Raw genomic sequence first — 27041 nt, 5'->3', positions numbered from 1 at the left:
CAAGCTGTATCCTCTATGGCACACATTTCATCTATGATATGTGGCAGTGGTCCCAGTAAACTTCACATTGGATGGGGGTCCCACAGGTGTACAATGGGAAAAAGATCTGGTGAGGCTGACAGCCAAGGAGAGATATGAATTCAATTCAGGCTGGTGAGAGTTCACCATGCAACATGCAGTCAGGCATTGTCTTGCTGGAATACTGTGTTGAGTGCAGACTGCACTAGTGACTGAACCACAGGACCCACAATTCATGTGATGTACTAGTCTGCTGTCAGAGTACTGGAAATGTACACCATGGTTACCTGCTGATTGAATATGATGCTTCCCCAAACTGTGGTGCTTGACAAAAAGGCCACATAGTGTTCCCCAGGATACTGCCACATCTGCCATCATTTCTTCACAGACAGAAGCAGAATTCATCTGTAAACAATACCCAATGCCATTCAATGATCCAGTTGTGATGATGACAACACCACGTCAGGCGTGCGGCCCACGTTGAGGGGTTAATGGCACCTCAGTTGCTGGTTGCCAGGTGTGCAGTCCAACTTCATGCAACCTGTTGCAAGTGGTTTGGGTGGACACAGATGCATCTGTTGATGGCATAGGCGGTTTTGGATATCGTGTGCCAGGATGAATGGGTTCTGATTGGTCGTTCAGCAAATCTGCCAGTGCTGTACACTGGTGTGATTCACTCCTTCCCTGAAACTGGGTACAGACATGTTTGCGTATGTACTTGCATCCATCATGTCACACATTGCTGCATGGTACTCGTGTCATGCCCAATGTGCATGACAACTGTATGAGTCAACAAACTGAGGCCATGCAACTCCAGGTTATGGTATCATTCCCTCATTGTTAACTGATGGTATTCAGCTTGTTATCATCTCCAAGGCATTTTCTATGCTTCTTTGAAAGTTTGGCTGCCACAAACGATCACTGATAGCATTTATGGTGTGAGCTGGCTGCTGATCTTTACAGCCTGAAATTGGGTACCACATGACAAGATGCATAAGCAAACTTAATTATTTTCAGATCTCTGTCACCTCTACTAGTCCTATAACGTGCATGTGGTTAAGTGAAGTGCATTCTTTTGTGATGTTGCAATTTTACTTTTGAGCAGTGTATAAAAGAACAGATTCCAGAATAGAATAGAATTCTTGAAGAAAAACTTTATATAAATTTTTCTTCAGACTGCCATTTATACTCAGATTTGTATGAACAGCTCATACTCTCAATGGCTGAAGTGTTATTTATATACAAAATTTTCAACTTATGGTAACTTCAATTTATTATTGTAATTGAATATTATCATAAGTTGAAAAGTATCATATTAAAAAATATTTCATTTTTAATATTTTCTTATTTTCAGAATGGAATACTTGAGAAAGTTACTAAAATCATGTTTGCCACTTCTTCTACTAGGAATAACTAGGATGCTCATTGTTAAATTTATTGGTTATCATGAACATGTAACTGAGTATGGGGTTCATTGGAATTTTTTCATGACTTTGGCTGTGACAAAAGTATGTATTTATCCTTTTTATATATAATTTTTCTAATGACTAGATAAAGTTTCACTAGTCATTAATACATTTCATATGCATATTACAAAAACCATATTTAATTTAAAGATTAATAATGAAAAATGAAATGTTACAGGAATGTATGTTTTGTTATAGTAAGCTGAAAAATTTATATATTTTTCTTTAAGCCAAAAAAGAAATGTAATGTGTATTTTACATAATAAAATAAAAAACTAAAACATTCACAAATAGAAAACAAAATCAAAAATTATATCTTTAGTTTCTTCACATTTGTTTTTTTCTCATGGAGTGATAAAGTCACATTTTGGAGCTGATATTTATCTTGAGATTGGATGTGTAATGTTGTTTACAAATTTTCCTTTGATGATAACTCAATTTTTTAAAAAAATACACTTATTACAAATGATATTCAAAATGAAAAATTTACTTGAAATTCACAAATAAAAAATATCCCCAAATATATCTATAAATTTGATTAAAAAATTGTCAAGACAAATAAATTTTGTTAGAAAATTTAAGAAAAATTCTTAAAAATAGAAATACATAAACGTGTCTTTTAACTTTTCTCTTTGCATGTACTTTTATGTGTTGTCTATTTTTAAGAATTTTCCTTAAATTTTGCAACTCTATATATATTATGTATATGTGAAGATACTAAAGATATAATTATGTATTTTAGGTATCATCTCTTAATTGTGAATTTCAGATAATTTTATATCCAGATTTTATTTGTGAAAATCAAATGGTTAATAGATTTTCCTTTTGTGTGTGAAACTCTGTTCAATAAATGCAAAAAAGAAAAACTTTAGAAATAAATTTTAATAGGAAAACATTTTAAAATTGCTATATTCATCTTTATTTCCTTCTAAAATTCATTCCAAGTAGTTTTTTCAAAAATAAATAAAATCGATTTTCAGACTCAAGTATTTCTTGCAAGAGCAATTTTTAAAATTAAACTTGTCTATTCAGCTGTTAAGAAATGTTTCTGGCATGTAATATCAATAATTTTTTTCCTTCATATATCTGTATATGTTTTAATTCTTTGAATTTGAAACATTACAAATGCTTTTTATTTGTTAAAACTTGAAATTTCTTAGTTTTGATTTTTAAGTTATAAATCATATTTTAGAGGTATTTAATTTAAACAGTTTTGTACTTAATTACTTTATCTTCTTTGAGCTAAATTTGGTGTGAATTCTTGTATCAAATGTTGAAAGTATTTGCATACATTTGGATTAAACTAAATTAATTAATCAATTAATGCCAAAAGGTAGTTTGTATATTTAATTGTGTACATTTTAATAAAATTCACTAATGATGAATAAAATAGCAGTTTCTTAACAGTTTCAGTATCAATATTAGTGTAAATTTGACATTTTTCTTGACAAATTTTTATTATTATTTGCACTTGAGATGCTAAGAACACTTCTATTAGGAGAGTTCATAGAATCCTCACTGCATCCTTTCTCATTTAACACTTATGGCATATGTTCTATCTGTCTCTCTCTCTCTCATATACCTCTGCATAACTGACTTCAAATTAAAAAATTGCTATAACTAAAGGCTATTCTTAGATGAAAATTACCATTTAACTAAAAATAATGTTATTCTTTCTTCCCTTTTATAATTTAATAAATTTTCTATGCTGATTTTAAAGAATTGGTTAAAAATTTCAATTACAAAAATTTGCTTCTTTTTCAGATTGTTTGTACAGTAACAATGTTAATTTTTCCATGGTGTAATTGTGGATTACTGTCTGTAGTCATTATAATTATTTATCAATATATGTTAAGTGGTTGCAAGCTGAATAATTACTTATTCAGTGATCAACGAGATGATATTTTTCAAGCCAATAAAGAAGGACTTTATTCACTCCTAGGATACATATCTTTATATTTTGCAGGAGTTGAATTAGGAAAATTCTTTTCCAAACCAAGGTTTGGGTTTTAATATTCATTATATAAATAAAGTATATGATGATGATTTTAAATAAAACTTAAATTTTATTTTTAAAATATTTGATAAGTTTCTTTTTATAAAATTTAATTCATAGTTATAATGATATTTAAATTAACATGTTTAACATTCGAAACTTACTCATTGCAAAACTCTTAGCTATTAACATTAGTGTACCTCAAAAGACGGACAGATGTGCCATGAATATTATGAAAGTACATTTTAAAAATGAAAAGAAACCAATTTATACAAAGATTTATTACATCCATGACAAACTGATAACTGGGTTAAGTATTTAGTGTAGCAATTATTATAGTACACAACTATTTATAATTTAAAATATACAGTATTAATATATTTTTAATTTTCTATACAGAGCATAACAGAAAAACTTTTCACATTTTACAGTGCACTGTAAGCCAAAAAAGTTTGAGAACCATTGATGTACCAGTTGATTTAGTTTTTGAATCAGTTAATTAGGTTTAATTGTAAAGTGATTTTAAAAAATAATTTAATAGAAACTTGTTTCTTTGGTTTTATATGCTGTATTATGATAAAAATAGTAAGCAGTTAAGAAAATAATTTAGTTTTTGGAAATTTTAACTTTTTTGTGACTTCAAATTTTGATTGTTTAATGTTTGGTAATGAAATATGTGTGTAAAGATAAATCACCCAAACCAGAAGCACAGTTCAGTGCCCAAAAACTGGTATGAAGACTGGAACAAAATAACACATTTGGAACAAAAGAAGAAAGAAGTTTTTTGGATACCTTGACCAGTGATCAGACACTTCGAGAATGTAAGATGAGAAGACTTCAAGTTTAACGACAGGAATTGAAAGACTAGAGAAAGAACCCTTACAAGTTGACAGTGTGACTCTGAACAAAGACAGGGCAAAGAAAAGGACTGCCCACGGAGATGATGAACCCTATTTGGAACAGATTATTAGAAAAGAATAGGATATGCAACCCTTAAAAATATCTAAGCCAAAAATTCAAATATTTTGGGGCAATAACGACACACTTGAAGTAGAAAATTGGATGAAGAGATTTGACATTGGTTGAATATATGGATTGGAACAAAAAGGATAAAATAATGTTAATGGGAGATTATCTAGAAGATGAAGCTCTAAACTTGTACTGTACATTGAATACTCAGACAATCAAAGCTGGGGAAAGTTGAAATCAATATTTGTAGGAAGATTTGGATTACAAGCCACCGAACCCATCATGGATTTTGTAAGGTTAAAATAGAATCATAAAATAGGAATAAAAAATAATTTTGAAGGAAAAAAAAGGTTAGGGAAGTTATTGCAATTGAATGACTTCTATGTAATACCACTAACGATAGAAGGGTTACTCTGGCAGAATATTTCATAACCATAGGTCCAAAAACGTTTGTGGAATTTTATGACATAAGTCAGAGAATTGAAGAAACTTTAAAACAAATGTGAATCAATAAATTCACAATGGATAATTTCGGTTACAGGAAGGGAGAATTTAATTCAGAACATGAAAGAAAACCAAATGCTTGTAAACTTTGTGAGAGTTTGTGAACCATTTAAAGTGACCATTCATTGTGACAAAAGCTGTTTTGTACATGTCACAAGGTTCCAATGGAATACGTCAATAGTCACAACTAATATCTAAAGTTGTGAAGTATACACAATTAAACAATTCATCTAATCAAATCTTATTAAACCAAAATAGATTCCATTGAGCATGAGACTGTCAAAATAACCAAAATCATCTGAGCAAAAGAGAAAGGTAAATCTCACTGGCATAAAAACCAATGACATGGAAACATATATTACCAACAAATTACAAAATATTAATTTAAACTAATGGACCAACCCAAATATAACCCCCGTATCACTTTCTACTCCATGATCAATGGTGAGAGAATAACAAAGACAATATACGATAGTGGGGCAAACATCTCTTGTGTTGCTAGTAAAATTACTCATGAACTAAATTTAAAAATCTGGAAATATAAGAACAAATGCCTAAAGTTCAAAGCCATTAATTCAACACAAATATATTTGGGCTGTGTAATTGTTAATCTAACAATCAGTTCAATAACAAAGGAAATAGACTTAACTGTAGTGAATAATGGCCATTATGATTTGCTAGTAGGCTTAGACCTTATAAACCAATTTGGCTTAAGCCTCAATCAAAGTTATAGAATTTTCCAGTTAAGTGAAATTGGTGAATTAATAAAAGAAATCCAGTCTAATTATTCACAGGATGAAAATCTAGTCTTAACCTCTTAACAGTGAGGGACGACTATACTCGCTAAATTCTTTTGGGGGTATCGCCAAAAACTAGCCAAAAACTACCGCGAATAAGAAATTCACATAAAAAATGAATTACGTAACAATAAAAAACTTTTCTTTACTAGACAGAACTGTTTACAAAATCTTTTTCCGAAACGGTAATGAGAAAAAACGCTTGAAAATATACTTTAAAAATTTCCCACATTTCTTCTCCACAACTAAGTGGGAGCCCCACACTTGACTGTTCCACTGTTGAAAAGTTAACATGTTTAGAGGATAACCCCAATAAACTTAAACTAAACCTAAATGATATAATTGGAAACTTAAAACCAATAGAACTAGAGAAGCTATATCGACCTGAGTTGACAAAAGAACAAAGTATGAAACTAGAACAATGTTTAATGAAAAGATCAAATGCATTTTCAAGGGATAAATATGACAATGATTCTATAAAAGTTGAGAATTGTAGGATTGAATTGACTAATAATATGCTGATAAACTTGAAACTACATCGTTGTTCCTTAAGTGATCAAAAGATAATAAACAATCAAATAGAAATGTTGTTAAAACACAAATTTATTTGGAAATAAGTGAGCCCGTATGTTTTCCCAGTGATGTTGGCTGATAATAAGGACAAAGGAAAAAAGGCCAGTCACTTGGTTCAATTTTCTATAATCAATACACACATTAATTATAGAAAACTTAACCAAGTGACAATAACTGGTAACTATCCCTTCCCTAGGATTTATGATATTTAGATAAATTGTTTAATTGTGTATACTTCACAACTTTAGATATTAGTTCCAGCTATTGGCATATTCCAGTGGAAGATGCCAATAGCCGATAGATTGTGATAGAAAACAGCTTTTGTCTCAATGAATGGTTACTTCAAATGGCTCATCATACCTCTTGGTTATAAAAATGCATCAGCTATATTTCAAAGAATAATTTACAGCGTTTTAGATCAGTACCAATTGACTAACTTCTGTAGCAATTATCTGGACGATATCATAATATATTCAACTTCTTTTGAAGTCCATCTTAAACATATTAAACCTAGTCCTAAATGCTCTAGAAAATTAAGATGCAAAACTAAAATTATCAAAATGCAAATTTATGAGGAAAGAAGTGTATCATTACCTTGGTCATATCATCTCAAAATATTGAGTCTGCCCAGTAAGTGACAATGTTGCAGCAATTAAGGAATTTCCTAAGCCTAACGATGTAAAAACCTTACAGAAGTTTTTGCAAAAAGTAAACTATTATTAGCATTTTGTACCCAATGCCCCAAAGCTCTTGAATCCATTACACAATTTATTAAAGAAGAATAGGAAATTTACTTTGGATCTGGAGTGCCAAAATGCCTTTGACAATATTAAAATGTACCTAACCAGTTCCTAGTTCTGTGCATCTTTAATCCAGACAAAGAATTCTATCTATATACAGATAACCAGTAAACTTGGAATAGAGGCAGTACTAAAACAAACTCAAGACATTGGAAAACAACATCCAATTGGTTTTTTTAAAAAACTATTGGATTACCAAAAAAATTATGACATTACAGAACTAGAATGACTAGCTATAGTGGAAGCAATCAACTGTTGGCACCATTATCTTGATGGAAAAAAATTTACAATTTACAGTAATAATGGATCATCATGCCTTAAAATAGTTGCAGTCTTTTAAGAAACCAAATTTGAGATTATTTAATTGGTCATTACATCTTAGTCAATATGATTTTGATGTCTAGTTAACTCGTTTTCATTAAATTTTCTTTGACATTATTATAGCTAATTTAGTATCTTAATTTTCAAAAATTTATGAATTATAGTTCTTAAAACAATATTCTCTATTATCAATTTTAAATACAGTCCTGGCACTACTAACATAGAAGTTGAAGCTAACCTACTGTCCAGAAATCCAGTGTTAGATAGTGGCTTCATGTCGGACAATGTCAAAAGTGTGAATGTAATTGAAAGAGAAGCCATTGTGTCAGCACAAAAGCAAGAACTAACTATTGGAAATTTCCATAAACGAAATGACTTAATTGTAAAAAATAAAGGAAATCAAACGAGAATCATGATACCAAAGTTCCTTAAATTCAGACTGCTGAAAGCCATGAAAAATTTGGACATCTAGGAGCAAAGACAATGTTACAACTAATATCTAGCACAGGCCTCAGCAAGCTATGGCCTATGGGTCACTGAGTGACCCATTTCATAATTTCAAGTGACCCACTTGAGTTCTGAAAATAAACTATAATACAGTATATAAAAATAAATTATAAAACATAAATATGAAACAAACACTTGAAGAATACATAAAAAATAAACTGAAAATGAATAATAACAATAACATTTATGTTTGATTACAAAGTTGCAGTAACAAACATGCATTTTTATTTTAGAAGGAGAAATTGATAAGGAATTATGGATCGGTGTTTCCAAACTTAACAGACATGTGGTAACACTGGTGTCCTTCTCTCAGTTCTCTCTCAGTTGTAGCACTTGTTCAGTAGTGCAAAAATAGTGATGCAATTATAGTTACATAGAGAAATAATTATCATTATTTAAAACAAATTATTACCATGCAAATAAACATCAAACTAAACCGGATATCCTAAGCTAATACACCATCATCTGCTGTAAATCATCGGGCTAGATTTTGGATATATATGATTAAAGATTAGAAATAAATTTGGCACTAGAGGTAGGCGTTAGGCACCATCTCTTATTAAAATGAATAATTATAATATTTAAATAATTTAGATTAAACTGGAAGAAAAGAATCGGCCCGAAGCGGGACTCGAATCCACAACTCCTGCTTACCAGTGCGGACGTGTTCGAATGGTAAGCAGGAGTTGTGGATTCGAGTCCCGCTTCGGGCCGATTCTTTTCTTCCAGTTTAATCTAAATTATTTAAATATTATAATTATTCATTTTAATAAGAGATGGTGCCTAACGCCTACCTCTAGTGCCAAATTTATTTCTAATCTTTAATCATATATATCCAAAATCTAGCCCGATGATTTATGGCAGATGATGTTTGCTTTTTGTTTGTCCATGGTAATAAATACACCAAGAAATTATTTCAAGATGTGTGGAAAGAAAAGTATGGATATATCGAAAATGGTGACAAATTGATATGTACTTTATGCACAGATGTAATCAGGGGAGCCATCGATATTGGAGAGAAAAATAAAATTCATTCAGTTATGTTTGTTTTTATAATAATTAGAATTATAATTTTAATTTTTATGATTAAAGTTTAAAGAATATTGTAATTATTTTCTCAATAAAATTTGTCTTATTATTCACCAAAAAATACTGTTTTAAAATAAAAATACCACTAACCCGAAATGTCTTCTTAATACACACCGGGTGTGTATTAAGAAGACATTTGTTTTGGTTGATTTTGACCTGCAGCCAAAAAAGGTTGCTGCTCCCTGGTCTAGCATGTACAAATTTTTTATCAACTGTTGCAAATGAGTAACTTGCTTCAATTTTTTAGTAGTAGATGCACAGCCATCAAGAAGGGAGGGAGCTGGAGACTTTTCCCTGGATCCAGAAAAAAATTAATTGCCCATAGTGGTTACTACCCCTACAAATTAAAATTATTTTTACTTATTGTAGTATTTATGAAACTGTGCCGGTGCTTATTCTGCAACTTGAACACAAACTATATGGTGTATTTTCTCGGACACATGGCAAATTTCATCACTAATTTCTCTTCAGTTGAACTGAAGAGTCTGTCTCTGAAGAGTTCAGTCTGTCAACTGAAGAGAAATTAGTGATGAAATTTGCCATGTGTCCGAGAAAATACACCATATAGTTTGTGTTAAAGTTGCAGATTATTTTTACTAACAAAAAATAAAACCTTTAAGAGTGAATTTTATTAATAAACATTCTACATATTTAATTTGTTCAAAAAAAAAAATGCAAAATGAACCCATTCTTCTATTTCAAGGCCCTATGCAAGTGCTCAATATTTCTTTCTTTCTTTTGTCCTGTTTTTGGTCTAATTTTATTTTGACTCATTTGTCCCTTTTTCCAATCTGAAGATTACAAGAATTTACTCAGTGAATGGGGCTGATTTTACATGGATACCCTATATAAGATGGTTTTGAGATATTTATTTCATCTTCATTCTTTATAGAATTAGTAATTTTTGAATTAAGTTTGAAATAATGGTATATTAAATTTTTTATTGTCTAGTTAACTCATGTTTTCATTAAATTTTCTTTGACATTATTATAGCTAATTTAGTATCTTAATTTTCAAAAATTTATGAATTATAGTTCTTAAAACAATAATCTCTATTATCAATTTTAATTAATTTTTCATATTGATTTTATAGAAATACATTACAAGAATGGTTAAAAGTTTTACTTACCATTTGGATATTGAATGTTATTCTTTGGATATTCATGAAAGATGTTAGTCATAGCATTGAACAGGTATCAAGAAGAACTGCCAATTTACCTTACTGCTTATGGATGGTAAGATTTTATATGTAAAATAATTTTAGGTATAAATGTAATTTACTTACATTGAAAAATATATGATATTTTTTAAAATAATGTCTCAGACCATTAAGTAAAAAATCTAGATTTTGAAATATTTCAAAACTTGTAAACATTAAGTAAAACTTTATGTGATGATTTTCTCAGGTAAAAAAATGTGTGAATAAATAAAATATCTGCTTTATTTTAAACATATGAATGGTTATTTTAATATATAGATTAGTGGTTTCAAAGTGGGTGCTAGGGGGTGAAAAGAAGCAAGGTGGCAGCAGGGGTCACTGGAAGCAGGACTGAACGGTGACTGGGTCATTGACAACTTCTCCCTTTTTCTCCTCTAAAACGGGTAAGAAGAAACATTGCGTTTATTAGTTTCCAGATGTTGACAACAATGTACAGTATGGACACTGTGAGGAATTCGTAGAAAAGCTTTTCTAAGAATTTTTCCAAACCTTTCTCACACAAGGGAAAAAGATTGGAGATGTTTGGTATAAGTATATGGAACCAAGGGGTGGTGGCTTGAAAAAGTGTGGGAATTACTGATATAGATAAATATCAATTATGTTGAAGCAATATATAAAATGTATGATCAATCTTATGGATAAACCGACTTATAGCAGTAATTTCTGTTGAGAATATATATATAATAGATTGATCATAATATCTATTTTTCAAAAACACTCATTAACTCTTAAAAGATTTATATTAAGTTTAGATAGGAGAGTTAATGGTTACTTTATTTACTAACTGTAATTTTTAAAAATATTTTTCTATGAACATAACATGTATAGAACATTCTGTGAACATATGCTAGTATTCCTGAATTGTCAATCCAAGTTAATTCAAAGTAAGTTTATCTCTAGAAATATATGTATGGAGTTCTCATGCATATCCTGTTGCAATCTCTTCAGCTGACTCTGGAATTAGAGATATGTAGATCAGTTTATTCACTGGATATAATCCATCTTTGAAATAATTAAACAATCATATCCATAATGTTTCTTTCTCTGATCTTAGAGAGTAATAGAAGGTTCCTGATTCTTTTCAAATAAAATTCTCTGATTTATTGATGAATACAGATTTAATCTTGAAGCAACCATTTTGTTATAAGTAATAGAATGTTCTCTCTGTACTATATTGCAAGTTTGCACTGATCTCTACTTCTAATAATAATTCAAATTACAGATTATTTCTTACATTTGTAAGCAATGTAAAGAAATTTGTTGTAACTGGGGTTGGCTATTCATTTTATTTGTTAAGCAATGGCAAATGACATGAAATAGCCACCCTCAATTACAACAAAGATAGAAAATAGAATCAAAATATACAATAAAAGCAAATACATAAATATCTTTAGAAAGAGGTTTTTTTAACTCTATAAATTATTTCTACAGATTTTGTTTCTTTCCTGACTGTTATATATAACAGAAAGAAAGTATGGCAATCGATCAAAAAATGGACCCCCAATATTTTAACATTTTTGGGTTCAGGACGCCTTGAAACATCAAGAAATGCAAAAAAATTGGAAGTTTTTTCTGTATGTATGGATGTTAGTGTGTGTGGGGAACACAATTTTGTTCACTCGCTTTGAAGCTTAATAACTCCTGTGTATTTTGTTAAAAATTTCCAAAATTTTGCAGAGAGGTTTGTTTATAAGGGGAATTGATGCTATTAAATTTTGATGACTAAAGGTCTAAGGGATGGGGAGATAGAGGGTCCTATGTATCTCTAGTAGAATCAGACTTAATGACAATTTTACTTGTTATCAGCATTTACAACTTTTTTAAAACCCATCCCTATCCTCTAAATTAAGCTTGTTGCCATTTTATAATAGTTAAAAATATAAAGTTTTTTTTAATAAATTTAGTGATGGGACAATACCAAAATTTCTTCTGATTCCAATTCTTTTGAATACTTTCTAAAGTTTATTTTAGTGTAGAAGAAATAATGATTTACATTATGAGCACAGTACATTCATTAATTAATAAACATCAACCTTAAGAATGGAAAATGACAGAGAAATCCAGAATTAGCCTTTCAAAATAAACGTGAAAATTCTCCATTTATATATGGATACGCATGCTTTTATTGTGTACTACGAAATAAATTTGTAATCTTATTTCAGATAAAGTTAATATTGCAACACTACACCCAAAGAAATCACAGCTAATTCCTTTTTACTCAATGAACTATCCCTTCATGTCATCTTTGGAAACTGCTTCATTGGCCGACGCGATGATGGGGAAGGGATCATCACGTCGATGCTCCCTTCGATGCAAAGTAAACAAGAAGATGCACTTTTTTCATGCTTTTCACAAAGGGGCATGTCTCAAATGATTTAACCCCATCATATTTAATACTAAATGAAGCTTGGCAAATGATGCAATGAGCCGAACGATATAGTATGAGTCGTCACAAGTTAACCAATTTTTGAATTCATTCACTCGAGCCATGAATATTTAGACCAACTAATCCTGAAAAATCAATTTTTAAAACTCAAAATAGCAGACTTAGCTCAAGCATGTATTTTTACTCAGAAATGCACGAATTGCATTTAAAAATTTAATGTATTACAGCATAATCTGTGAATCATAACAAAAACTTTCATAATTATAATGAGAAAGTACTTTTATCATTGTTAGTAAACATACTAAACATTAAAAATAATTACTGTATATAATATCTTTTAATTAAAATATAATTTTGTTTACATTTTAGAACATTTTGCCACCCTCAATTTGAAACTTGAAAGCCTAATAGTTCAAGCAATGTTAACTCACTTATAATTAATTTTGAAAGGCAGACAAATTTGAAACAAAAAATAATGAAATTACTAAAAAATAATCAAATTTAAATTAATCTTTTGTTTGAAACAACTGAAACACTAAAACAATTTCTATAGTTATGTCACACATGAAAAAAAGAGTTGCAATTAATTGAAAAAATTGTAGTGGAGGATTTAATAAATGTAGGCAAAATTAAATAAATGAAAACCATTAAAAATAATAATTAAAGCTCTAGCCTTTACAACAAAACTAAAAGTAAAATCAAATTAATTTTAAAATTTACGTTATTTGTGTGTGGCGGTGACGAAACATTTTGCTTTTAATATTTATATAGATATACAGAATAGAGATTGCTGGCCAGATTGCAACCCTAAAGTCGCCCTATCTTCCCTAAAATGGGGACAGTTAGAACTGACTGAGTGCAATGTCTTATTGCTCTGACTACTCCATGACAAACCACCTCCTGTATGGGCCGTTGCGTACTTTCTGCTTTATTGACACAAAAGTTTCCAATAAACTAATATTTAATTGTTAATATCGTAAATTTAAAAATTTCTAATCTTTGAAACAAATAATTTTCTTATAAAATGTGAAAGAATTGTTTTTAAGAATTGGAAATTGAGATGAGATTTTCTCAATTCCAATATCCAGAAAATGTCTGATTTTTCTGATTCCAATTAATTGTCCCATCACTAAATAAAATATCATAACAGATGGTGCCATCAAATGTTGCCAGGAAAGTTAAACAACTCATTGCTGGATTTTTTTATTCTGAAATATTAATTAATGAACAATAAAAAAAAATATCCATGGAAAATTGAAAATCTATAATCTAATATGTAACCGATTCAAACATTATTTTCCAGGAATTATCTCATTCATGAACTGTAATCACTAGATAATCAATCATTTATCTCTTTTCCTCATTGTAATTATTCTTCTCGACGTTTTCCATTTTAATTACATTTACCATTTGTGAAGTTTTTGCATTTTTGGTTCTTGTGTTTGCTATGTAAATTAATATTGGATGTAATAAACTGCTATAAATTCTTATCTTTGTAAGTGATGGAATCATGTTTTTACCTAATATTATTCTCTTATATAAAATTTTTGAAAGATTAACTTTTAAATGAAAATTTCTTGTAATAAGTAATGCTATTTTTTTAATTTTAATATGATAAATGTTTTAAACTTGTTGACATTATAAACAAATTATTTTATTTATTTTTTTCTAGATATGTCTCACACTTATTCTTCTTGGGATTTATTTAAGTAATTATATTATTCTGGAAGGTATAATAAATTTTACAGAAAGTCCTGTTATAAAAAGATGTCCAATAATTCTATGGAATTCAATGAATAATTATGCTTTATTTTATTTTCTATATGGAAATGTTCTTACAGGCATAATTAACTTAACTATTCAAACAATATATTTATCAAGAACAACTTCTTTAATAATTATTATAGGATATATAATAATAATATCAATATCTATTGTTAGTTTACATATGTATTCCAATAAGTTCAAAAATAAGATTAAATAACATCTTAAAATTATTTTTTTATAATAAAATACATTACATGTTCATAATCCAGTTATGTGATATTATTTATTGAAATTCATATAAAATGTATGTGCTTTTGATATTAAAAATGAGAGGATTTATTTACAATAATGTGCTTTTTGAATATTTTCGATCTTGTTATATAATTTCAAAGCAGGACCAAGTGGCAAATTGAGTCCCGTTAGAATGTCATTCCGTTTTAATAATAATAAAGATCTGCCATCTATTTCCTAATAGAAAAGTCATCTAATTATATCATTAAAATAAAATAAACTTATATTTTAATCAGTTTTTAATAATATACCAATATTTAATATATATTACAATTCATGGAAGAATGTGAAATTAAGTTACAGGGTATTCATTTATCATGAAACCTATGAGTCATTACTTATTTATACTTTATATAGTAATATTTAAAATTTTTAATTTTGTAAGATAAATACAATTCAATTTTATACCTAGTTTTACTTTAATAATAGATTATGTTAATCTAGATCAGTGATATTTTTACAAACTTAACTCTAGAGTTTTTGGTGATTCTATTAGCATAATTGTAAATTCAAAATAATTTTTTATGGTGATAAATATTTGTTAGAAATAATAAAATTTGCAATAACATAATTTTTAAGTTTTTCTTACAAGTTAGTTTTTTGAAAATCAAATTAAATGAGAACGATTTTATAGATAAAATTTGAAAATCAATGATTTACTTAATATTTCAACTTTCTGAATATAGTACCTCCCCATTTAGCATGTTGGAAGACTCATTATCTAAGAATACAGTTCATAATCCATGATTGGGAAACAATGATCAAGATCAATAGTATTTAAATTGTGTTATACATAACTGAAGTTCTAAGGGATATTTTCAGAAATTTTACAAACACAATTAGTATATATATATATAAACATTATATACTGAATTATTGGGCTATTTTAAGGCTTATTTTAATAAAGTAACAATTACAAAAAGTTGAAAACAACTTTTTAAAATTTAAGTAATTTTCACTGTGGAATTCTATGAAAATTAGATTTAATAAGAAAAATTTCCATGAATGTTGAAAGATAGGTGAGCTACATAATCTAAAATTGTAATTTTAAAATATATTAAAAAGCCTTTAAAATGCTTTAAAAGAATATCAATTGAAAAATGTTTGAATAATAAATCAAAATAATGAAAAAATTTTTCAAATCAATTCACTTAAGCTAACTTGTTCTAATTTTTTACGATAATCTTTAGAAGTGATAATTAAATAAAATATGTATATAATTTTTTAACCTTTATAAATAAAACATCAAAATTTTTATGTAAATAACAGAAAAATTATGGAAGTTTGAATGTTTTGTTTTAACATGAATAATTTTTTGTATTTTGAAATATTTTCAATATTCTTCAATTAAAGATCTTAAAAAGTCTTTTGAAGATAATTTCAAAAATATAAGTTTCTAATAAATACTTACTTTCATAAACAATCAAAATAAATTAGTACTGAAACAAATAACAAATGTTAATTTAGTCTTAGGAAGGAAAACATTTTATTACTTCACCACAAATTAATAATAATAATAATTTGGATGGTTAATCAATTAATCAATATTTATTTATTCGTTTTCTATAGTATTAACATTTTTCTGGCTTGGGAAAATTGTGTAGTTTAGTGATTTGTGTTTAAATATTCTTTCAGATTATATTGATAAAATATCAATATAAAAGTTTTATTACTAGTTTTTACATTAAACATTTTTCTTTTTCATAATTTTTCCATTATAATTTTTAATTTTTTAAATAAATTTAAAAAATTAAAAATTTCAAACTTATATAACTTTTTTCACTTTTTATAATATTTAGTTAATTGTATGTGCTAGTTTGTACTCTGATATATCTATTTTCGTAATATATAAGTTATTTTTTTAATAAATAGTTTGTTTAATTTATAAATTTTTTATGGTTCCTGATGATTCATTTTCATTAAATATTGACAAAAATATATAAATTAAAAAAATTATAATTATACTACAATAGCTACTTTTTGGCCACAATCCAACTTCTCTTCAGAAACAATCCATCCTTGAAAATTTGGCGGAAAGTGAATTTAACCACACAATATGATTTTCATATTTGTAAAGTGTAAAATTCTTTTGTAATTACGGATTCATCTTTTTTGAGATAATTATATTATGTGTAAACTATGACACATCACACATTGTGATCGTATTATTATTTTTTGTTTATCTCTTAACTCTTAATTATTGTCACATAAATATTATTAAGGTGTCTTTCAGACTCATTTTTTCCATTTGTTCCATTCTTTCAGAATAGTAACAAAAGCTTTATTTTTCTCATATGCTTCGTACGTTCATGTAGAAATATTATAATATAAATAGCAAGGTTTTGAACCACAATAAATGAAATTATAATAAAAAATTTTTCAGAAAACCTTCTCTCACTATACTCTCTCTAGTTTCATTGAATATCTGAGCAAGAAAAAGTATGTTTTCAGAATATTAAACCATACAATACATAAACCATTTGACAAGATTGGTGGGTCAAAAAACGTTTTATCCTTCATTCAGCACTTTTTTTAGAGACACTGTTGGTACACCATTCTGGAACATGTTAAGCAAATTGGTGCCCCATATTTTTGACATGTGCAGTATTATGTTCAATGTCAACTGGAAATACCGTGCCACTATCACTGTCTCCTCCAATTTGACATTTGTTTCATCATTAATTTTTATTTAGTTGATATGCATACTTAATGTTAGTACACGTTTCAGGCTGTTCATGCCCCTCCCCTGCACTTTAACAGAAACGGCATTATTCATCAGAAAAAGAAGATGCATAAGAGTGAATATCAAGACAACAGATACAGGAACAAAGTGCAAGATAACAAGAATTGATTAACAGTAAAAGTTGAATGTATAGAGTAGTTTTAAATGGTTTTAAGTTTACAAAGATCTCTGATTTGACATTGGCTGTTGGCATTGCTATTTTCTTCTCAGTAAACCAAGGCTGCTGTGCTGATGCATTGGTCAATTTTGTTCTTTCTGGCTTGTTTAGGCCGAGAAGGGACAGATAGTGCATCCATAGTGATCAGTAGTTATTGGTCTATAAGTGCAGACAACACTGTGTCACTATCACAATACGTTCACAAACATCATATCATGCAAATCCTTGAATAAAGAGAAAAATGTTACGTAAATACTATCAGGTATCTAAAAGACGCAGGCAGAACTTTACAGCAACGTAACTCACACAGCACAGACTAAATATGAGTGCTGTAAACATGCTATGCTATGCCAATTGAATGGTACTACAGTACATGGGTGGACCTTGCACTCAGAGGAGTGGGAAAATTGCTGGGGATTGTATTGTGAATAGATGTCTGAGAGACACCAGATAGTACTTAGGGTTAAGAGTACTGTTTATCGGACATGTGGTGACATTTGATGATAGGAAAGCTGTGCCGGCCCTGGAGAGAATCATTGGAAACGTTATACGATATTTTGGTGTGTAGCATCCAAGAGCTAAACTGTGAGGTTGGTGCAGGTGAAGCGCATGCACAAATGCATATAATCTGGCTGCTTTACACCATTTACATATTTTTGCCGTGGAAGCTATCTTGTATTTGACAATACAGCGCTTCCATTGGGAATATGCATATACGAATTTATATTTGAATATACAAAAGCATTCTTATCATTTCTTTTTTCACATGTAGTATAGCAATTTGTAATAAGATACATAATGCAGTTATAATAAAATATTAATTTTAATTAATTCAAAGTACGTTAAAATATGAAAATAATCGCGCAAATATATATTTATATTTTAGAAAATACAAGGGAAGCGTCGCTTCCACAGGTTGCACGCCACTGCTGTTTATGTTAAGCGAGAACGTAAATAAACGTGGCCTGAGTAGCAGAGCAGAAACTACTCTCGCATGACTTGTCGTGTGGGTGGCATCCATCATGGGTTAATCATTTAGAAAGCGAGGCATATCAATTTTGTAATAATTCGAACGCTCCGTTGGGAAGTGTTACACTTAAATATACAATACTATTTAACATTATTTAGAAATAAATATTAGATTATTTGAACAGAGTTTATTCAGTTAATTTTGAAATTTATAAGTTTAGTAAAATTACACATTCGGTTATTAAATTTAGTAATTAACAGAATAAATTCACAAATGATAAAATTTTAGAATTAAGTATACTTTAATTCTTTAATATGGAATGATGTACTGTAAGTGTTTATTAATTTAAATAATTTTTTACGTTTTCCAATTAAATATACCTGATATTTAAAACTGTTTGCAACTTCAGAAAATCCAAGATCATTGATAAATTTTTCCACATCTTCTACAGTCCAATTCTTTATATCAATATATTCAGAATAAGAATTGCTGTAAATAAAATTTTCTTTTTTAATTAAAATCAATACTTGATACAGTACCAATAAAGCGAATTTCTTAATATAGATAAAAATGAAAATTTTTTTATTATGATACATAATCATTACATAGATTGTCTTAATGAAAAAAAGGATCTTAAAGATTTTAATAAATTATTTAAAATAGTTAATATTCTGTTTTTCATTTGAAATTATTATATTAACTTTAGAGGTATTCAATATCCAAATATTTTAATAAATTAATTAACTAAAAATTTAATTACTTAATTAATGTTATCTTAGGTAGCCAAGATGGTGGCTCGTCTCTAATTCCAGCAAGGAAACAGTGGGACGCACGTTCTAACCTAACCGAACCTATTATAATAAATTATCATGATTATTAGCAACCAAATTATTAGAATAGGTTAGGTTAGAACATGCGTCCCACTGTTTCCTTGCTGGAATTAGAGACGAGCCGCCATCTTGGCTACCTAAGGTAACATTCACCAAATTTTTTCCATCTTTTATATGATAAACAGTAATTTGAAAATACAGATTTTATTGTTTTCCTCCATCTAAGAAATGAATCTATTGCTTTATTAGTTATCAGTGCATTAATTAATGGCCAATCCTAATCTCCCACAAAAAGTGGAAGATTAGGATCAGTGTATGTAATGGGGAAGCAGTCCAGGCATTGTCTATGCTTTTTACAGGTACAGTAAAACCTCCCATTATCCAAGGTAATGTGGACCGATGCTATCTCGGAACACTCAGGTAAAATTACGAATATAAAAGATTTAGATGGTGTATCACTTTTAAACCTCGTTTTATATAACAGTGAAATTAACCATATAGAAGAAAATTTTTTTACATCACAGCTAATACATGCAATAGTTTTAAAATAGTAAAAACGTGTTATTGTAGTTACATTTTGATATGAGCTGGTTTGTCTCGTATTGAAGTTAAATAATAATAGGTATGGAAACAATTCATTTAATACAGATATTCCCATATAATACAGTAGTTAGGTTCTGAAAACGTGCCTTGTTATGCGAATTCGTGCTATAAAAAACAAAGGACTAGTGCAAAACATGGGTTAGGTTCCAAAAGTTAGTAAAAGTATACTATTCTTTTTTGTAATTAAGAGAGATATGTTTATTAAAGCAATCAATAATTAAATAACAATCACAATCAAAAGTATTGCATGTTAGTATTTTTTCTTCAATGCTAAACACACGTTTAATTTTTGGTAAAGTGTTGTCGTCTAAGCTTTCCTGATGACCCTAATCTGAAATATCGGTAACATTTTGATTTGTCTTTACTTTTTTCATAAAATCTGATATTTTCATTTGCTTGCGTTTGCCTAAGAGATCTTTAAAAATTTAATCATTTAATGTAGTAACTTTGTTCGTGTGTTTTGTTTTTATAGTCTTTCTGGTTCATTTTGAACACTATCGCCAACGACAGCGACACCTGGTTTATAGGAAAGCTAGAATAGGAAGCTAAGGACAAGGAAGGGAAAAAAAAGGGTACAATCAGTTCTGATTCAAGAAAACTGGACAAAAGGCATTAAAGATTGAAAATTTCAATATTCTAAAATCCGTGGACAAATATGAGACAACATGCGTGCATTCTTGCTTGAATTAAAAAATATGGAATGATGGAGTTTGTACTTCAAATTTTGACTTTTGTACAGGGATGTCTCCAATTCGCGAACCGTATTAGAGTGAAATCATGTTGTACAAGGAATACCTTTACATATTATCATTTATCATTCTTTTATGAATTACAGTTTACGAAAAATAGTGTATTCACTTACAGATTAGTCTCGGGTTCTACTGTATTAGTGGCATACGAATTTGTTTCTATAGAGCTAGTGGAAGGAACGACGAAACTAGATCGAGGCGCCTCTAGCGGTGACGCCGAGTAACAGAATCTGGGCTACAAAGCCGGCACCAGTGTTGTTCCACCTAATACTTTTGTACTAATGTAATACCTTTTTACTTGTTTCAGTACCAAGATACCCAACACCATTTTCCTAATACTATTCATGAAATCCTAATACCTTTCCTTTCAATTTAGTACCTTTCAAAACATTCCTTTTTATTGTATATTTCTATATTTTTTACTTTACTTTGGCAGTAAATAGATGCTTTTATTGCTTCCTCATTCAGCAGTTAAATTTAATTGCAAAAAATACGTTCAATAAAAACTAAACTACATAATCGAGTTCTTACCAATTCTTGTGAAGCACTGTTATTAGCAAAGAGCTACTTGAAAAGCACCAACGATAAAACGTTACACTTGGAAACCATCATCTGCTTCAACCATACAAAAACATTCTAGTGAGGAAGATTCTGATGATGATGATCTTACCAGCGATTTTTCAATGCGATAATTTTAAAGTTTAGTACTTCATGTTCATTACTTTTGTTTCAACATTTTGCTCATTTGATTGTTATTGAGGAATGATAGCATTCTTGCAATACATGAATTTTGTATGTTACATGTAACTCTAAATATATTTTAATAAACAGAAATTTCCAGTGGCGTGCCGTGACATTTGATGATAGGAAGCTGTGTTTCTGTAAAAAGCCAACTTCCAGGGGCAATCAGTTAATTGCGTCAGTAATGGTCTAGGGTTCATTCGTACATGGGTGGTGGCTGTAGAGACAAAGACGACAAGTATCTGACAAAAACCGTTTATTTTAACATAAAATAAACATATACTATGTACAAAATAGTTTGCTTTAGGACAATCAGCCGTTCGGACATCCTGGGCATCGATGTGGTTCATCGATGGTCGATAGAAGGTAGCCCCGAGATAGTGGCGTTGACAAGTGTGTAAAACACGGGGAGACTTCGTCCATTGGAGTCGGAGACACGGTCTAAGTCCGAAGTGGCACGGGTTACAGGTTGGCACAATAGATGAGAAATTGTTGTTTTTTTTTTTTTTTTTGCGCTTTTACACACGGCGTTTTGATTATTCGGAACGTTAACCGAGTGCCAGGTGTCCTCGGTTGTCGGAGATTATATCAATCTCCGTTCTTTCTTTTATCCATTTTGATTGGACGTTCTCCCTCAATCACGTTTCCCGACTAAACGTAACGAGACTCTTACCTGGAGAGTGAGAAAAGTCAAAATCGAAGACGAATTCGATCTTCCGCCGATCATAGGACGACTTCTTTCCGCGATTTATGGTTTCTGCCTCGCAGTTTGATATAAACAATGGGTGTTCGACTACAAACGACTTTTACCTATGTTTTTTTAAACTAATTAATTTTTCTCTAAACTAACCGTTTTTTCGCGTCTTTCGTGACGGGTCAGACCGGTACATCACATTTCCATGGAAGTTTTAAACAAATACTGGAAATGACAAAAATAAACAATTTATGTATTTTAGTTCTAAAATACAAATAATACATACATAATACAAATTGATATGAGACAAACAATGATAGAAAAACTTGTTTTTTAATTTTTTATAAACTAACTCTATTCGGCGATTTTTTCCGCAAAGTCGTTAATTACTTTATCATAAAAGTCGCTGGTCGTCGACTCCATCAACGTATTTGAAAGCTTTCTTTCTATCGAAAGCAACGCTAGCGACGACAATTTTTCCTCTGACCGAGTGTTCCTGGCCATGTATGAATTCGCTCCGTGGTCGAAAAACTGCGCTCAGCAGACCCACTGGTAGATGGTGCCGCACATTAATGATATTAAATCATATAATTCTTTTAGTACGTCTTTGTTCGGATCGACATTAATTATAATATGTTTTATGTTTAAGAGTTACTTGTCAATATAGTCCGGACACGAATATAAATATTGCGATTCACTACGTAATTTAGATAAATCAAAAAATTTTTCATAAAATTTACTTAATTTAAAAAATTAAAACACGCTTGGAAAAATTGTTAATAATTTTAATATTACGAAAAACATCTAAAAGTGATAAAAATTCTAAAGATTTTGTCTGAAAAATCTGTCAATATAATTATAATTTTCTTTTAATTATACTGTAATTAAATATAACTTTGCAAAAAAACGTACATAAAAATAACATTGAATACTCTACTTTTTAAATCAAACAATTCACTTAGTCAGATAGCTCCCTACCCAGTGGCTAAGGGATAGATAGAATGGTTGGTTATAGCTTCGAAGCTCTTATTGGCTGTAGCTCACCGACTGCTCCGACGCGACTACAAATATTTAACTTTTTAAATCTGTCCGACTGGAACGACCAGTTGGTCGACCGACTGCTGTTGCCATGGCAATACGACTAGGAGTCGGATTGGTCGGCCCAGTCGGTCATAGTGCGATTATACGATCGGTCGGGTCGGACCGGTCGGACCAGTCGGTGACAGTGCACATATAGGCTAGTACAGAATTTTTTAATAAGATACATAATGCAGTTATAATAAAATATTAATTTTAATTAATTCACAGTACGTTAAAATATGAAAATTTATATTTTAGAAGATACAAGGGAAGGTCATTGAAAGGTGGATGCGGCGCTTTCACCGCTTCCAATGACTGCACGCCACTGGAAATTTCATAAATTATAAATTTATATATTATTTATAAGTATATATTTAAATAATATATAATATATACGTACAGTACATTCAGCAGTTTACGGTCAAATTAATGCCTGCATTAGTCAATACAGTCACGACGGGGTTCAGTTCTGCAACTTCGGACGTAAATCGAGAAGTGATTGTATTTACAACAAAACAGTTAGCCATCTTACACAAGCACGCGCGAAGGGTACAACAAAACTAAAGATGACGCAATCAATCGTCAGAAGCGTGCAAGATATATATGTATATGATGTATATTTGACGAAAACTATAAAAAATTGATACATTTTTTCTAAATTTCTAACATCAATTAAAGGTCTGTACTTAACTGAATTTTTATGCGTTTTGACTCTAATATTAAATTTAGGTATGCGGTTGTTTTCACTTTTTATTTTTTTAAGGTCTTCATCAGTTATCATATTTCGTTTTTTTAAATCTTCTAATTCTTTATTTAATTCGTTTTGTATATTTTTTCTTGGGTCCTTTTTTAATAATTTATATTCACCACTTTATATTAATTCTGTTATAATGTTATTCTTCTTTTCGGATTCTATGATTATCGTTTGTTTCGTTTTATCACTTTGTAGTAATTCTAAGTTATTTTCTGTTAAAAATTTTTTAACGTTATTTAAATCAGGAAACAGAAATAAAACAAGTATTAAAAATGTTCCTACTAAATAGCTACCCCCAAAAAATCTTAGAAAAATGGTTAAATTGGATTAATAGTAATAACAACAAAAATAGAAATTTTGATAAAGATAAAAAATGCGTCAAGATTGTACCTAAATTATTTGATATGTACCTAAGATATGTACCTAAATTATTTGAAAGAGTAAAAAATATACTTAAAGGAAAAGTGAATTTGATACCGGAAAAAAAACGATTTATTTAAAAAACATCTATATCGTAGGTCTGACAAAAAATTAGATATAATGGATGAAAAAGAAATTGTTTATTCATTTAATTGCAGTTGTGATCCCGTTAAAACATATATAGGTGAAACTAAAAGAAAATTAAATACAAGAATAAAAGAACATATAAGAGCAATAAGGGGCAATTATGCAAATTCTGCAGTCGCAGAACACTGTAATAATTATGGATGCCAAATTGACAAAAATAGTATAAAAATAAAGAGAAAAGAATCAAACAATTACAAAAGGCAATTATATGAACATTTATATATAATAAAAGAAAGGAATAGAATTAATAATAATTTGGGTAGAATAATCCACCAATCATGGAACACTATACTAGGTGACGTTATAAATAAGAATGATTAAGCAACTCTGTTATTACACTGTGGAATGGCGAAACGCAAAACCTTAATGTAAGTTCCTTTGTTACAAGTTGTGTTGTATTATTTTATCAGTTTATCTTTGGTTGTTTATTATGTTTTACCTTTAATTATACAGCAAATTGTTCAATACTGAAAAGGAAATTGTCAATTTAAGTCGAAATACGTATTTACACAATCTCTGTAATTGTAAAACGAAAAACATCTATTCATACTCGGAATTGAGATATGTATTCACAGTAGGTTTTAAATTGTATTTTATTATTTTTTTTGGAATATTTTAGATTTTATTGTAACTTATATGTTTTATTGTTATTTATAGTACATAGTGGTAATACTGCTGATGAGGGGCATGCTAGCCCGAAACACGCGTAAAATGTGTACGGATATTGCTACTACAGGTGATAAAGAAATTTTACTGAATTAACTTTCATTACTGTGCCAATACACCAGTACAAGGTCCTATTAATAAATAACGTCCACGTAGACGACTTTAAATGGTTTAAAATTATCGCATTGAAAAATCGCTGGTAAGATCATCGTCATCAGAATCTTCCTCACTAGAATGTTTTTGTATGGTTAAAGCAGATGATGGTTTCCAAGTGTAACGTTTTATCGTTGCTGCTTTTAAGTAGCTCTTTGCTAATAACAGTGCTTCACAAGAATCGGTAAGAACTCGATTATGTAGTTTAGTTTTTATTAAATTTAATTGCAAAAAATACGTTCAACTGCTGAATGAGGAAGCAATAAAAGCATCTATTTACTGCCAAAATAAAGTAAAAAATATAGAAATATACAATAAAAAGGAATGTTTTGAAAGGTACTAAATTGAAAGGAAAGGTATTAGGATTTCATGAATAGTATTAGGAAAATGGTGTTGGGTATCTTGGTACTGAAACAAGTAAAAAGGTATTACATTAGTACAAAAGTACCAGGTGGCAGCGCCGTAACTAGTCTTTTATGCGCCCGCTGCGAGCATCTGTAACTACGCTCCAAAACTATGACCCAAAACTTGGTCCAGGTCATTTCTGCGCGCCGAAGGTCTATTCCCTGTGCCTGGGCACCGCTGGCACCGTCCTAGTTACAGCACTGCCAGGTGGAACAACACTGGTGCCGGCTTTGTAGCCCCAATTGTGTTACCTGGCGTCGCCTTGATCTAGTTTCGTCGTTTCTTCCACTAGCTGTATATACCTACTTACTAGTTATGTGAATAAAGTAACAATAAGAAAATATTTGCAGGACTTTTTGTCATTTCTTCAATGTCAGAGAGTCTATGAACTATTGTACACGCAATTAAACATAAGTTTGCCTAAAGCGTATAACTGTACACAATAGAGAGTCAAAAGTGACGGCTAAAAAACTGCACGAAATTAATGGGAGTTCCTTAATTAAATGAAACGAAATGAAGTTAAGTCAATCGTTTATTTCGCTAAGAATCCTGCACACTTTTTATGAAATTAATATTTTGTCTGGCAGAAATTGTTTCAATACAGTTACTATCTCATAAAATAATTTAATTAATACAAAGTATCAAATACAAATATAATCAATAATTTTCCGGACTAATGACAGTATATATGACATTATTATGTAGCAACAGTCAACATGAAGCAGTATGCAGATCTTTTGCCGCCTGCGAAGCCCTACACCGAAAACGTCTGGAGTTATGGGCAGCAAAAACTTGGGTGTTGCTATGTAATAATGCCCCAGCACATCGCTCCACCCTTGTCCAGTAGGAGCTAGCAAAACACGACACAATTACACTTCCCCATCTCTCTACAGACATTTCACCCTGCTACTATTTCTCCTTCACTTCAAAGGTGCGCTTCCCTTAAGCTGTTTGACAGTTCGAATGAAGTTATTAGAGTCAACGGCGGCACTCCGATGTGTCCCGAAAAATGGCCAAAGCGTTCATAGCCGAGGGGAATTATTTTGAAGAGGAGCGTGTTTAAATAAAAGTTACGTTCATTTCCTTTTGCATATTGTCGTTAGTCCGGAAAATTATTGGCATTACATCATAAATTTAATTTAAAGAATGATTATGAAAAACTACAAAAAGTAAAATTTAAATTACCATTTTGATTGGAAACTTGAATGAAATTCTTGGTTTGATTT

General features: G+C 29.9%; 2 protein-coding genes and 1 long non-coding RNA gene across 5 annotated transcripts in view; 1 reads left to right on the top strand and 2 right to left on the bottom strand.

Moving 5' to 3' along the window:
* The window catches only part of LOC136982660 (uncharacterized), a 21714-nt gene extending 6978 nt beyond the window's left edge, over window positions 1-14736 (top strand). Inside the window, exons 4-7 of one of the 3 annotated variants that reach the window (XM_067279218.1) lie at window positions 1373-1526; window positions 3249-3484; window positions 10134-10275; window positions 14318-14736. In XM_067279218.1, coding sequence (XP_067135319.1) covers window positions 1373-1526; window positions 3249-3484; window positions 10134-10275; window positions 14318-14629 — 844 coding nt within the window. In that variant the 3' untranslated portion in view covers window positions 14630-14736. Of the gene's footprint in view, window positions 1-1372; window positions 1527-3248; window positions 3485-10133; window positions 10276-13014; window positions 13113-13416; window positions 13526-14317 lie in introns of those variants that run through there. The other 2 variants (XM_067279219.1, XM_067279220.1) reach the window with 2 other exon arrangements.
* LOC136982671 (calcyphosin-like protein) overlaps window positions 1-27041 on the bottom strand; it is a 160302-nt gene that overhangs the window by 41954 nt on the left and 91307 nt on the right. The window lies entirely within an intron of this gene.
* Window positions 14466-27041, bottom strand: LOC136982661 (uncharacterized). The gene is made up of 3 exons (XR_010881917.1): window positions 27001-27041; window positions 18954-19062; window positions 14466-14880 (listed from the first exon to the last, which is right to left on the bottom strand). It is a non-coding gene; the product is annotated as an uncharacterized lncRNA (long non-coding RNA).

Source organism: Centruroides vittatus, unplaced genomic scaffold (assembly GCF_030686945.1).
Source record: "Centruroides vittatus isolate TY-2023 unplaced genomic scaffold, ASM3068694v2 contig_862, whole genome shotgun sequence".
Classification (NCBI taxonomy): domain Eukaryota; kingdom Metazoa; phylum Arthropoda; class Arachnida; order Scorpiones; family Buthidae; genus Centruroides; species Centruroides vittatus.
The sequence above is the reverse complement of the archived record's forward strand: the minus strand, read 5'-3'. Positions and strand labels throughout refer to the sequence as shown.